The 12,788-nt window shown below is 55.0% G+C and overlaps 1 protein-coding gene across 5 annotated transcripts in view; it reads right to left on the reverse strand.

Annotated features, from left to right (window-relative positions):
- The window catches only part of SSBP3 (single stranded DNA binding protein 3), a 98,122-nt gene extending 86,135 nt beyond the window's left edge, over positions 1-11,987 (reverse strand). For all 5 annotated transcript variants that reach the window (XM_067301290.1, XM_067301288.1, XM_067301289.1 and 2 more), the window contains exons 1-4: positions 11,866-11,987; positions 11,629-11,701; positions 11,445-11,506; positions 9,780-9,864 (exon numbers count right to left, since the gene is read on the reverse strand). In XM_067301290.1, coding sequence (XP_067157391.1) covers positions 9,780-9,864; positions 11,445-11,506; positions 11,629-11,701; positions 11,866-11,921 — 276 coding nt within the window. In that variant the 5' untranslated portion in view covers positions 11,922-11,987. The remainder of the gene's footprint in view (positions 1-9,779; positions 9,865-11,444; positions 11,507-11,628; positions 11,702-11,865) is intronic.
- Positions 11,988-12,788: the final 801 nt, after the last annotated feature.

Here is a 12,788-nt window from a genome sequence, read left to right on the forward strand (position 1 = left end):
TGCAAAGTAACACGTGAGAACGAGTCAGAGGGAGAACGCGCTGAGAAATAAAGGGACTCGCTCAAGGTCAGAGCTGAGAGCAGGTCTCAGCCTCAAGTCGGAGTTTCAGCCGCAGGGCAAGGCGGCCACTCATAACCGGATCGCGTGCGCCCCGGGGAGCGCGCAGCCTGGATGGGCGAACGCCCGGCCTCAGCAGCGCTCGTCTTCCTGCGCTCTCGCACCAGCAGTTTGGAGCACAGAAGAGGAAGAGAGTCAGTAATGTGCTTTCCTGACAAACCGCTAACAAACTGCTAATTCCCCTCCCTCCGTTTGGCATTTGAGTCACACTCAAACCTACCGTAATTGGTCAATAAAATAATGCACACCGGAGAGGTGTCCAAAGCTGATGCTCAAAGGAAAAGAAAAAACCCCCACGCGCTGCTCCAATGTCCCTGCGAGCAGCAGGAAACGTTAGAGCAAAACGAAGCCGGTGCTGCTGCTCTCCGGAGACGCAGCCCTGGCGAGGCAGCCGGCAGCGCGGCGCGGCCGACGCTGTTTGCCAGCCGGCGCTCCGGGAGCGGGCATCGATGCCGGCTAGTTGCACAACAAGGCGAGACACGGAGGTAGGCTGTCTGTCCCCAAAAAGCTGGGCTAGGTGAGCTAGTTTGGGCATTACTCTTCTCTCAGTCTGTAATCTCCTCTATTTACAACGGTCTTAAAAATAATAATAAAAAAAAAATTAGAAAACACTGCTACAGAAACTCTCCCAGCTCCCTCCTAAACCATCCCCCCACATAAGCAAGAATTTCATGCAGTCAGTTGCCATTTAATTCGGCCTCTGTTGCAAGGTTACTTTTGATTCTGCCTTACGGGCCATTTCTAGAGTCAGTGAACACATGCATGTGCAGTATTAAAAAGAAAGAAAAAAAAAAAGAAGCTGGAGTATTCCTTTAGCTTCCGAGGATTGGCTTTTGCAGCTGTTTTCAATAGATTCAGAGACCGTTTTAAAAGAGAAAATATGGAACAAAAGGTAGGAGAAAATCCAAGTTTCCAAGGTAAGGAAGGAAATGATCAGGAGAACAGGAAAGCCTCACTCATACCCAATACATGTTGTACTGACCTAACAAATCTTCCAATTGCCAACCAGAGCAGAGATGGAGAGGCTTTTCTCCCAGCCCCGTCCCCCAGGAGCGGCGGGGCCCCCTCCCCGCACGCTTGCTGCCCCACAACACGCTTTGAAGAGCCGTCCGAGCTCCTCAGCATCAGCAAGATCCCTTGGCTTCATCTGCGAATCACACACGCACCCTCGCCTTCGTTTTCTTTGTTCCTCTGAAAGGACCCCAGAAAGGAAATGAATGAAGGTTTACAAGCTTTGTGTTTACCCGGAGCTACAAATCTGTCAGGGTCTCCGGCTGCTCCTCGCCCCCTCGCGCGGGGAGGGCTTCGCGGGGCCGGGGGCGCGCGGGCGAGAGGAGGGGTCCCCTCGCCCGGCCTCCCCGAGCAGCCGCACGTGGCCGTGTCTCCGGGGCAAACAATGGGATTCCACGGCACAAGCGGCCGCGCTCGGCCGCCGGCGCGGGCCTGCCTCCTCCCTGCCCTGCCCTGCCGCCTCCTCCTCCTCCTCCTCCTCCACCCCCCCCAAAAGGGCTTCGCCTGCCAGCCGCGAGCTGGCCCCTCTCGCGGCGCCGCGGGGCGCAAAGGGAAAAGACTCAGTTCTCCGCCACCGCCGTTCAGAGCTACACGCTGCTAGCTCACGGCAGGCTCCAGCAGCCTTTAAGCGGAGACGGAGATAAAGAACGGTACAACCGCTGCCCCCATGCAAAGCTGACACAGATTATACGCGATCGCGGCAAGCGACGACACGGGAGAGCCGGAGCCCTGCAGCCGAGCGCCGCTGCCACAGGACGGGCAGCATCCCCTCCGCCGCGACGCCCGGGCAGAGGGGCAGCGAGCGCCGCCGCCTTCCGCCCCCTCGAGCGTCCCGCCTCGGCCCCCCGACGGGACGGGTTCGCCCCGCTCCGCTCCGCGGAGAGGACGCTTGATGCAAACCTGCGGCAGACGCCGCCGAGCAGTTGGCTCCCGAAGGCGTGTGCGTGCGCGGGGGAGAGCGGCGAGCAGCAGGATCCCCGGCTCATTCACAAGGGCCGCTTCCAGAGCCTCATTCGTTTGCCAGTTGCAGCACAAAATCCATTTATCCTCCCATTGTCAGAGAGAATTAAAAAAATACACTGTTTAAGGCGACTTCCTCTCTTCCCGTTCCACCCCCACTTTTCAGTAGGAATCCCTTGTGGATTTAAACCAGAGAAACTTTGCATCTTCACACCATTTGTTGACATAAAATACATTCCAGTGCCTTACTTTTACAGAGGCACTCAGAATAGAGGGGGGGAAACGTCTGTTTCCATTTGAAACTGTCAAAATTAGCATTCAGTAATTAAAAATCACACCCTTTCTCTTAATAACCTAACCAGCATGATACAATCAGGTTGTGCCAACTCTTTAATCTAATTGACTAATTACAGATTTTAATTTAGTCAGTTACTGAACAACTGTTGACAATTTGTTTTCATTAGGGACAGAACAGGATAAATATTTAGGCTCCCCAGTCAAAGACTAAGACATAAGCTCCGTGCTCTGACCTCAAGTTTAGCACAGTTGGCTTTTCCATCAATATCAACTACAGGAAGGTATTGCTCTAAAACTGCGGATTTTTGCGGCTCCTTCGCCGCTGAACAGCCCTCCATCTGAGCGCATCAGGGCTCGGAAACAGTAAAACTGCAGAAGTGGAGGCTTCTCTGCAACACCAGCCAACACCACTAAAAAAGCCAACTTTGAGCAGAGCTGGAGTACAAGTGTTTTAAAGGGACGCTTTTGCTTCCACACAGCATGGGCAAACCAGCCCCACTGGTCCCCTACCAACTTTAGCTTACTAAAAAGAAGTGAGCCTCGGTGGTGATGGTCGGGGTTGGCAGGAAAGCCAAGAAAGCCTACGAAGGACAGGGTCCGTTGGCGACCTCTGCGGCACACAGAGCCGTCTCCCGCCAGGAGAGACCCTTCCTTCACCCCTGTGTAACCGACCCTAAACAAGGAGCGAAGGCTGAAGCCAGCGTGCTGCCAGGCAATGGAATTTCTGGGGGGGTTGTTTCATTTTGCTTTTTTTAAATTTTCCCCCCCCTTCAAGTAATTTGGAGTTTTGCAGCTGTTCCTGGCAACCTGCCACTCCTGAAGGGAATTCCTCTCTCGGGGAACTCTGTCCCCACGGACCAGATCTGGACACAGCCCAGACAGACCTTAGTCTCAAGGCAGAAACCAGCAGGCACGGGAGCACGCGTGGCGGTAGCCAAGCCCCGCGGGCGCCGGGGAAGCGGGCCAGGGCCGGCTCCCAGCAGCGGGGTGCTCAGGCACCGCAGTGCCAGCAACCCTCAAGGGCGCAGCTACAGCTCCCGGGGATCGCGCTTCTGCGCAAAGCGGTTCCCGGCGGGCGCCCCCACGTTGCCCCAAATCGGGCGCCCAGAGCCAGCTCTCCAAGTCACCCCAGCTATAATAAAGTGGCTCCAAAAAGCACACCACTGACCACTCCCCAGCAGGGTGGAGATACCCACCATGCGATACCCATATGTGATGCTGGTCCAACGCCCCCCATGCAACCGAGAAGCCGCAGGTGCTTGGAGCGACGGCCTTGCAGCCTGCGGCGATGCTGGAGCGGCGAGGCGCCCTGGCCTGGGAGAGTCGAGAGTCGTGCAGAACCACTCACCCCTCATTTATGAGGGGCATCAGCCCCCGTGAGGAGTCCTGCACAACACCTGCACCTGGTGACCTCACCTGCCAAAGGTGCGCCATGTCGCAATGAAGCTGCACAGAGCTCAGCTTCGTGCCGCTCACCACCACGAGTTTGCAGCTGCGATAATTAAATTGTTCAGCACGTGAAACAGAAGAGTCTTTTGTAACAGTAAGATCTTTTCCTACAGATCGGGGATGCTAATGCACAGCCACGGGAACGACACGCACTTGTTCCTCAGCTGGCTGGGATCTCCTCCTTGGCGGAAACTAAGGACACAAGGGTGCGAAGGGCAGAGATGGGTTAGTGAGCAACTGCTTTCTTGTGAGGAAAAGACTATTTCCTACATACTGCCTCCACAGTCTGCCTAGGAGGGCAAGATCTGACGCAGAAGAGTATTTACAACTGAGGAAATAGCAAGTTTTAGGGTTCATAACTCGGCGTCTGGACGATATCTCCAGCCTATACAACCAACAGAGCAAAATCCTTCCAAACTCGCTGGTCATCTTCCCACTGTGGCTTACACCTCATTCCCCACGGAGCAAAGTCATGAGCACTAATGCCAGCAATCCCAGCGTTTCAGAGAACACAGACCACAGCTGCTATTTTCATCTAGCTTCAGTGACTTTAGAAATCCACTTGTTCAGAGCCGAATCCAAGGGAAAGTTTTAGGTGTTGGGGAAAAAGAAGGAACTCCGGTTCTCCCCCAACCAGACGCAGGTAGCAGGCACAAGCACCAACCGCACCATCTTTCCTGCGACTAATCACAGTCTTTCTAGTGGCAACCACCCCTGCTTCAGCTGAGCATCCTTCCAGAAGGAAGTTAAGCAGGATGAACTAGATCACTTTTCTGAAGTCAGAAAGAAAATCAATGCGTCGCTCTAACACACACATAGTATGCTTAACAGTGAGTTTAAGCCGCTACTCTGTAAATCTTCCACTGCAAGGAAAACACCGTTTCAAATGCTCCTAAGTCTGGGTTTTTCTTGGGGGTTTGGGTGGAGCAGAGGAGAGAAAGGAGGAAGTAAAAGTCTCAAGCAGCCGAACACTCTTCTGATTTTTCTCTCCTTCAAGTTATACTCTAAGTTGGCCGTGCAGGCAGAGTAATACCACAAAAAGTATGTAGCAACAGTCAACTAGATTTAAGTTCATTTTCTGTAGCTCGAGGCCAAAATCGACTGAAGTGGTTCTGGTGATCAAGTTTTCTGCAATTCCCCTTTCTATGTATTAGCTATTTGACAGAAATTCACTGCGGTATTTAAACTGGCAGTCATCACCGCTAACTCAAATTGTATTGGCTTTCACAATGTTGAAATGCTGAACTGCAACCATCAATCGGCCAATTCTGAGATAACGCGCTGGTTGAAATTCCCTGTCATGCCATACAATCCCTTTGTAGCTCACCGGCTCAGAAGAGACACAATGAAACCTGCGACAAGCGCGTCTGGCAGCACACCACACCGTAACACGAGTGCACTCACCGAGGGGCTTTGCCCGGCACAGAGACGCGGGCGGCCGTGCCAACTGCAGCAGTCTCCTGAGAGGTAACGTTTTCTAGCAGAAAGACAGGGCGAGTGGAAAGAGGCAGACCCGGGGTATTCCCTTTCTCCTCTCCCCAACAGCCTGGGTATTTTCGCAATCTCAAATGACTGAAGACCAAAACAGAAACCCGTCCAACTGGATGAGATTCCAAATAAAGCAAAAAAACCCAAATCAATTGCTATGGCTCAAGCACGAAGTTTGTCAGATGGGTCAAGTTTTAGAAGTCAACTGGAGATCAATACGTGTGTCTTTAAATGCATGTAATAGTGCTTTTAACTTCTGGATAAACTATCCTCGTACAGGTGGTGGAAAAGGCTGACTAATGAAACTACAAACCAGCACGATTTGTTAAGTTGCATTAACAGCCAGGTTCGTATACACACTGGCAAAAAAGAAAAAAGGGAGAGTATTTCTCCAGTCCGTACAAAATAAAGTCCCTGCTTTCTATATGACTTTCCCAAGAAGTGCATTTATACAGAATCCCAGCAGCTTTTGTCCCAGCTTCAGAGAAAAACCTCAGAGGAAAGATGAAAAAACTACATCCCTCTACCATGACAAGGGTCTGTGTCAGTTAAGGAGGTCTCCCCCCCAAAAAAGTGTGATTTTCTTTTTTTTTTGGCAAAGAGGTAAAAATTAAAAACTGGAGGGGGAAATTGGTAATTTGTCCTGCTGCTCCTAATAGTTTTCATATAGTTATACTGGGAAATGAAATGGAAATTACACAGCATGCAAATCCCACAGTTAACACTCTGCTAATGAAGCACACTGCTCTTACTCCAAAGCGTGTGTTCCTTAAGCCGGCGGATCTTAGAGCTGCATCTCCTCACGCACCCGAGCGAGCGCACCTCCAGCGTCGGCGATGGGAGAGCGGCACGGAGAGGCAGCTTGCCAATCTCTCCCAACTCACCCGCGATCTCCGCGCTAGCTCCCAGGCGCGTCCAGGGCTGCCCATTTTACAATGCTCTGTTACACGCAGTTAGAGAATTACAGTACGCCGCTATTTTGTGCTCAGAGTGGCACAGTAAATACATAGTCTAATGGTAAATAAACACCTTATTTTAGGCAAACACGGGCAACCTCTGCACAGCCTGTTCTATAATTGGTGAAGTTTAAATATGATGCTCTACAATCTGGGGCAAGGCCTATCTATATTGGGATATTTTTAACCACAACCAACATATGAAATTACTCACTGGTCCACCCAGTTCAGGGCTTGCAGGAGGCCTCACATGAGTTTTAGCTGTTGCATGTTTCTGTTGCTGTGTTTTGGGGTTTGGCTTGTGCAGCACAGGAACAGCAGTTGTTAATATGCTTCCCCCACCCCCATCTGGTGCATTCTTCCCCAAATCCCCTTTTAAGCCCCACCCTATGCAATTCCCAATTGTAACCCAAGGAGCCTCTTTGCTGCTCGGAAACCCGTGCTCGAATGAATTCCCATCTTTCGCTCGAGGTCCGAAGAGGGCTGCTCTTCCAGCAGTGCCAGGATGGTACCTCCCGGCCCCTTCCCACCCAAGAGACAAAGAACAGAGCTCCCGCCTCAGGCCACCGAGCAGCAAGATTTATAGACGCTTCTCTGCACTTCCACCTCCCTCTCCCACTTCAGGGCCAGACGTTCTGCCTTGGAATCATTATTTAAAAGATCAGAAAGGCGATAAAAATCTGCATTTAGACTTTGGTGCCTGTCGGTAATGCTGGCAGCCGAGCTCCGCGCTCACCCCCGCGCATGCCGATACCAGCTCGCCTGCTTCTTTCCCTGGTCCCGGCAAGACGACTGGAGCTTGCATCATGCCAGAGCACGACGCCAATGGAAAACACGCGCGCCAACACGAGACTGCTTCAGCCCTGTGATCTGGGAAGAGCCTGATGTCCCGAGCCGCCCCCCCGCCTCGCCCAAGCGCACTGCACGCGCTTGCGTTCTCAATGCACACGCAGGAACCACAAACTGCGTACCTGCACGTGAGAGAAACAAGGTGCTATTCACACAAAAAGTTTATCATTTGGTTCCTGTCTTTGGTCAATATTTAAGTTTTATACAAGTAGTTCCCTCGCCCTGTAAAGTACACTTCATACTCCTTGCTGGGAAAACACTGATTCTCAAAGAGGAAAGGAGCCGTAAGCATCTGCAATCAGCCGTGCCACGGAGAAGAAACATAACCAACCATTTTAAGGCCAACAACAGGCCTATAGAAATAAAACCAGTGTAATGAAGCAGAGGGAGGAGGCATGGGAGGAATGAAAATCTTCTTAGGAGTCTTCATAATAAAACTGAAAAGGTAAAGCATTTAGGGCTGTTACAAAACTGTATTACACTGAGAATTAAAAACAATCAGGATTGTGTCTATTTACTGTAAGCTTAAAGCAACGTGTATTAAAGAAGTTTATGCGAATCATCTAATGCACTCATGCCTATTGTTAGAATTATTACCAAGCTAAAAAAGATTAATCTCTCTAAATACACTAAATCCTCAGACATGATTAGAAGGCTGCTGTGAACGTAGCATATTACTATGTCTTGGTTGCTAATGTCACTTTACCTGTGGCTTTGCTGCCCTAAGATCTACCTTTTCCCCCGCTCCCGCTGGGCCTTCTGTCCCAACTAGCCTCGAATAAAGCCAGGATTACTTAAGCAATGCTTGAGGAGTGACCAGGACAGAGCGGCAGTCTGTCTCGAGCAGAGGCTGGAACTGCAAGCCTCGGCATCGACAGATTTGCTGGCAAACTGTCAGCTCTCTCTAACCCTCAGCTCAGGAGTTCAAAATTTTAACTCGACATACTCCAAAAAGCCACACAAAAGATTTACAACAGAGATGGAAACTGAACGACGTGGAACGGCCACGAGGAAGGGACATCCAACCTGGAAAGGTGCAGATCCAACAAACCAGAGCAAACCGCTTCCCCGGGTGTTTTCACGGGGACAACTAGGCAGCTTTCTATTGCAGTATCTCAACGTGGAAGTAGTTACACCTCTATGTCCCAAACACTTTTTCAAAAAGGATGCTTCTTTTTAGTACCTGTAGAAAACACAGGCCGGCTCAGCAGAGACACCTGTGTTTACACATCCACAGCAAAGACTTTCAAACAGCCCTTCGCTGTTGATATCCCAGGCACACTCTCGTTTTGCTCTCCCAGCAACACGCAACCAGCGAGCTCGAGCATCTTGGAGGTCTCCAAGACACTCACGCAGCGTTGCTTTCAGACAAACCCTCGCACATCTTCTGAGCAGCTAAACGCAGGCATGTTGAGGCAACTAGTAACTTGGGAAGAGAGGAAAAATGGTTTCCACACCACAGGCTCCCAGGAACAGACAAAAACAGCTCCTGCTACACAGTTTAACTTACTTGACTACAGTCCAAGTCCACAGCCAGGTGACTAATCCTTTGATTCAAATTCCTCTCGATGCAGATCGACACTGCAGATCTGAGCAACTTCAGCAGGACAGGAGTGGGCAGCCCACCCTTCTCCCACCAGATCCAGCACCAACAAGTCTCATACCCGCAGGAAAAGCAGTACTTACTGAAGAGGACTCCTTCTAGAAAGCCCTGCCTGCCAAGAGGACCACAGCACCTCAGCCCCGCAGGCTCAGCTGTCCTACCCAAGAAGAGAACATCTTTTGGGTTACCCAAACACATCTGCAGAAGAAAACCCACGGCCTGCTTTGACCAAACACCTGGGGACCTGCACGCTCAGACCTGCTAGCAGAGCAAGGTCCATGGAGCCACCGTGCCAGAGCCCAGCAGGCTGCAGCACTTCTAGGTTTGCTCACACTCACACCATGCAAACAGCCTTGTGCAAAGGCTGGGAGCAGTGTCCCCACTGACGTTCAGGTCATCACAAGACGGATCAAGCAACATCACAGCTGTGACTTCTCATCACACGGGAACTCAAACCATTTTGCTCCATTTTGTGCACGGACAAAAAGCCCGCGATACTGATAGACAAAACACACACCGTCAACCAAGGGGGGAGCAGGGGAGGTCTGCAACATCATCTTTGTTTAATTAACACCTTCACAGAGTTTTTTGAGAGAAGATTCTCAGACAACCAAAGAAACCCCAAGCCTTGCTAAGAACAGCAAGGTTTTCAGAGGCTAAAGAAATTACATTTTGGAGAATTCCCCCCTCCTCCCAATTCCACCCCATGCCTGCCCACACAACAACAGCACTTGTCAGTGAGATGTCCTCAGCATGAAATATATCACCATTGATCCTCTACAGCAGTCATAGTAAACGCTTTGTTGTCCATTGCTATGCAAAACTGCTTAATTCTACCAGTAGTCTGAATGCCTTTAAGTACTTAAGATAAGTATCTCAGTTAATTTACATAATTGCAACATTATGAAATACTGTTCAGCCAAATCAGAACATCGTTGGTTAAAAAAAAAACGCTTTTGCCAGTTGGTTACATTTGCTCTTGGTGTGCTGAAGAAGTCTGAGCTACCCAACTCTATAATTACCGTAAGGATTAAAAACTTGTTACTCACATAGTCATGAAAGGCTTTTGCTTCACTTGAATGTTCACAAGTATCTCGCCTTTCAGGAGCTGCACAGTAAAGGTCCCAAAATACGCTGCATGGCAGAAAAAGTAAAACAGGATCCAGTTACTAATTATTACTTGCATACTTAACAGCACAACATACAATAGCAGAGTTCAGACTACGCCACCGGTTCATTAAAGGTGAGCAACTTTCCACCTCATTTGGTCTGTGGTTGAGGAGGAAATCTAAAAGTCTGTCAGGACTGTGCATCCAATTTCATTTCCATTCAGACCTTCTGGCGGCAGCGCCAATAAAGACATTTCAAGACAGGTGATGTTGAGCATTTTAAGAGCTAAAACTAGCATTTAACGCGTGGGTAACAATTACAGCGAGCTGGCGATGTGAACCAGAGAGTAGTAATTCAGGAACTTCTAAAACCTTAACATAAGCGCATATCAACACTGACATCTTATGATGTGTTCCCCCTAAGGTTCCCAAGCACGCAAATATGCCAACCCAAAGTTGGTTTCTTCAGCCACCTACTCCAGCTTCCTGGCAAAGGACAGGCTAGTCTCAAACCTTTCTCCCTCCTGAACGCTCAAAGTTTTGGAAGCCTTTCGTAAGGCCGATCAGGTCCTTGCATACAGCAACTTCCCTCCCGCTCCTGAAGTATTCCCATAGGGACAGCAGCAACTCCACCATGGAAATTTCTCCTCGACGCTCCTCTGGAGCAGGGCTGCAAGCAAGACTAAAGGAGCTGGCAACTCCCCTGCGGCGATTAAGCGCACGACTCCTCGCCTTGGGCTCCAGCCCCGCAGACCCGCTCAGCCCCGCGTTACTCCCTCGCCATGGCACAGGGCGCCTACCCCACCGCGCGGGTGCTGACTCACTGTTTCTTGCGGATTCCTCATTTTTCACGAGCACCAGTTGCACGGCGGCATGAAGCCGCTCGCCGCCAGCCGAGACTCCAGCCGCCGCCTGCGAGAGGCGCCACGTTCGCGTGGGGGCACGCGGCACCGTGCTGGTGCGAGCAAGGACCAAGTGCCACCGTGGGCAACGCGGGCCAGAGCGGCCCTGGTCCTGCAGTGCCTACGGCCAGGGCGGCATCGACGTGGCTAGTGCCGGCCCAGCTGGGCCAGCAGAGCCTGGAGCGTCGAGCCTGGCAGGCATGTAACTGGGTGTTTCAGCCCCAAAAAAGGGCTGTTTCCATTTCCTTGCAAACTCCCGAAAGGAAGACAGAGCAGGCTGCTTGTCTCCTATCTCCTCCCGCTAATCCCTACACGCCGAGCGACACAAGCCCCGATTCCCCGCTATAATTCCCCCGATCCCGCTGCTTTGCTCACTTCGCTAGCCAACCCGCAGGCCGAGGCCAGGAGCCGGGCTGCCTACGCCGGCCGACGCCGTGCGCATCCCACACCGCGGAGCCAGGTCCGGTCTGCTCCTCTGCCGGCTCCCGGCTCCGGGTCGCCCCAACTTTGGCGACGGGACTCGGACGCACCTCGGCACCCGCTCTTCCCTCGCCGGGCGAGCGGAGCACCAACTCCGTGGGGACCCGCGGCGGGGCGCGGGACGGCTCTGCATCCCCCCCCCCCAACCCGCGGGACACCCCCCTCCCCACCCCGCGGCGTGGGAACGGCCCCGCGTGGGCGAGGGGGAGCGGAGCGCACTTACCACCACCAGGAGTGCAGGAAGCCGGGGGGCTCGCCCAGCGTGATGTTCTTCTCCCACCGGATCTGCGGGCGAGAGGGCACGAGTGGGCGGGGGCCCCACGCGCGACCCCCGCCGGCGCCCGCACAAAATGGAGGCCGGGCGGCGGGAGCACAAAGGGCGCGGGGGGCGGCGGGGCAGCGCTCACCTCTGACAGGAAGGTCTGCGCCGACTTCTGGGCGCCGACGTGCAGCAGGTACTCGTAGACGTACAGCGCCAGCCTGCAAGAGCCGAGGGGCGCGCTGCGGGGGGCGGCCGGGCCGCGCCGAGCCGAGCCGAGCCGCCCCCGGTGCCCCGTCCCCCCGCCCGGCCCGGCCCGGCGCCGCGGAGGGCAGCGCCCGCCGACCCCCCCCCGCCCGCCCGCCCGCCGGCCGCCCGCGCTTACTTCTCCCGCGCCTGCCCGTCCGAGGGCACGGCCGAGCCTTTGCCTTTGGCGAACATGGTCCGCGCGGAGGGGGCGCCGCCGCCGCCGCTCGTAGGAGGCTGCTGCTGCTGCTGCTGCTCCGCCGCCGCGCGCTGCCCGGTGCCGCCGCGTCCCGCGGGCGCCGCCGCCCGCCCGCCTCGGAGCGCCGGGGGCTGTCAGAGCGCCGGCCCCCGCCGCGCCCCCATGGCCGCCCCACCGCCGCCGCCGCCCGCCCCGGCTCCCGCCGCCGCCGCCGCTCGCGCTACGCCGCCGCCGCCGCGGCTGCTGCTCCCCGCTCAACCGAACGTGGCTGCACTGGGCACCGAGCGCGGCGGGCGGCGCCGCGCCGCGACGGGCGCGCGCCCCGGCCAACCGCCGCCGCGCGGGGGCGGGGCCGCGCCGCGCCACGCCCACCCTTAAGGTGGCGCCGCGCCGCCGCCGCCGCCGCCGCCTGCGGGGCGCTCCGCCCGCGGGGGCCGGCGCGGCCCTGCTGCCCCGGCGCGGTCCCCCCCGCTTCTCCCTCCCCGGGGCCGCGAGGGTTTCAGCCGCGGCGCGGAGGGGCGGAGCGCGGCGCCGCTCCAGCCGCGGCGCCCCTTTCCCTTTAAACGCGCGGCGCTGGCCCTTTAAGCGCGCCGAGCCGGCGGGGCCGGGCGCGCGCGGATTGGCCGCCGCCGCGCGCACAGCCCGCGGGGGGGGGGCCTTGAAACCGCCCGCCCGAGCGGCTGCGTGCGAGTGTGCGGCGCGGCGTGTGCGCGCGTGGGGCCGCCCCGCGCGTGGGGTCGCCCCCGGGGCGGCGCGGCCTCGGGACTGCCGCCCGCGGGCGGGGGGGGCGGCCGCCCTCCCTCCCTCCCCAGCCACCGCCCGCCGGCCTGGAGCTCTGCTTCCTCGCACCTCCGCCTTCTTTT

This window comes from Apteryx mantelli, chromosome 8, assembly GCF_036417845.1.
Source record: "Apteryx mantelli isolate bAptMan1 chromosome 8, bAptMan1.hap1, whole genome shotgun sequence".
In the NCBI taxonomy this organism is placed as follows: Eukaryota; Metazoa; Chordata; class Aves; order Apterygiformes; family Apterygidae; genus Apteryx; species Apteryx mantelli.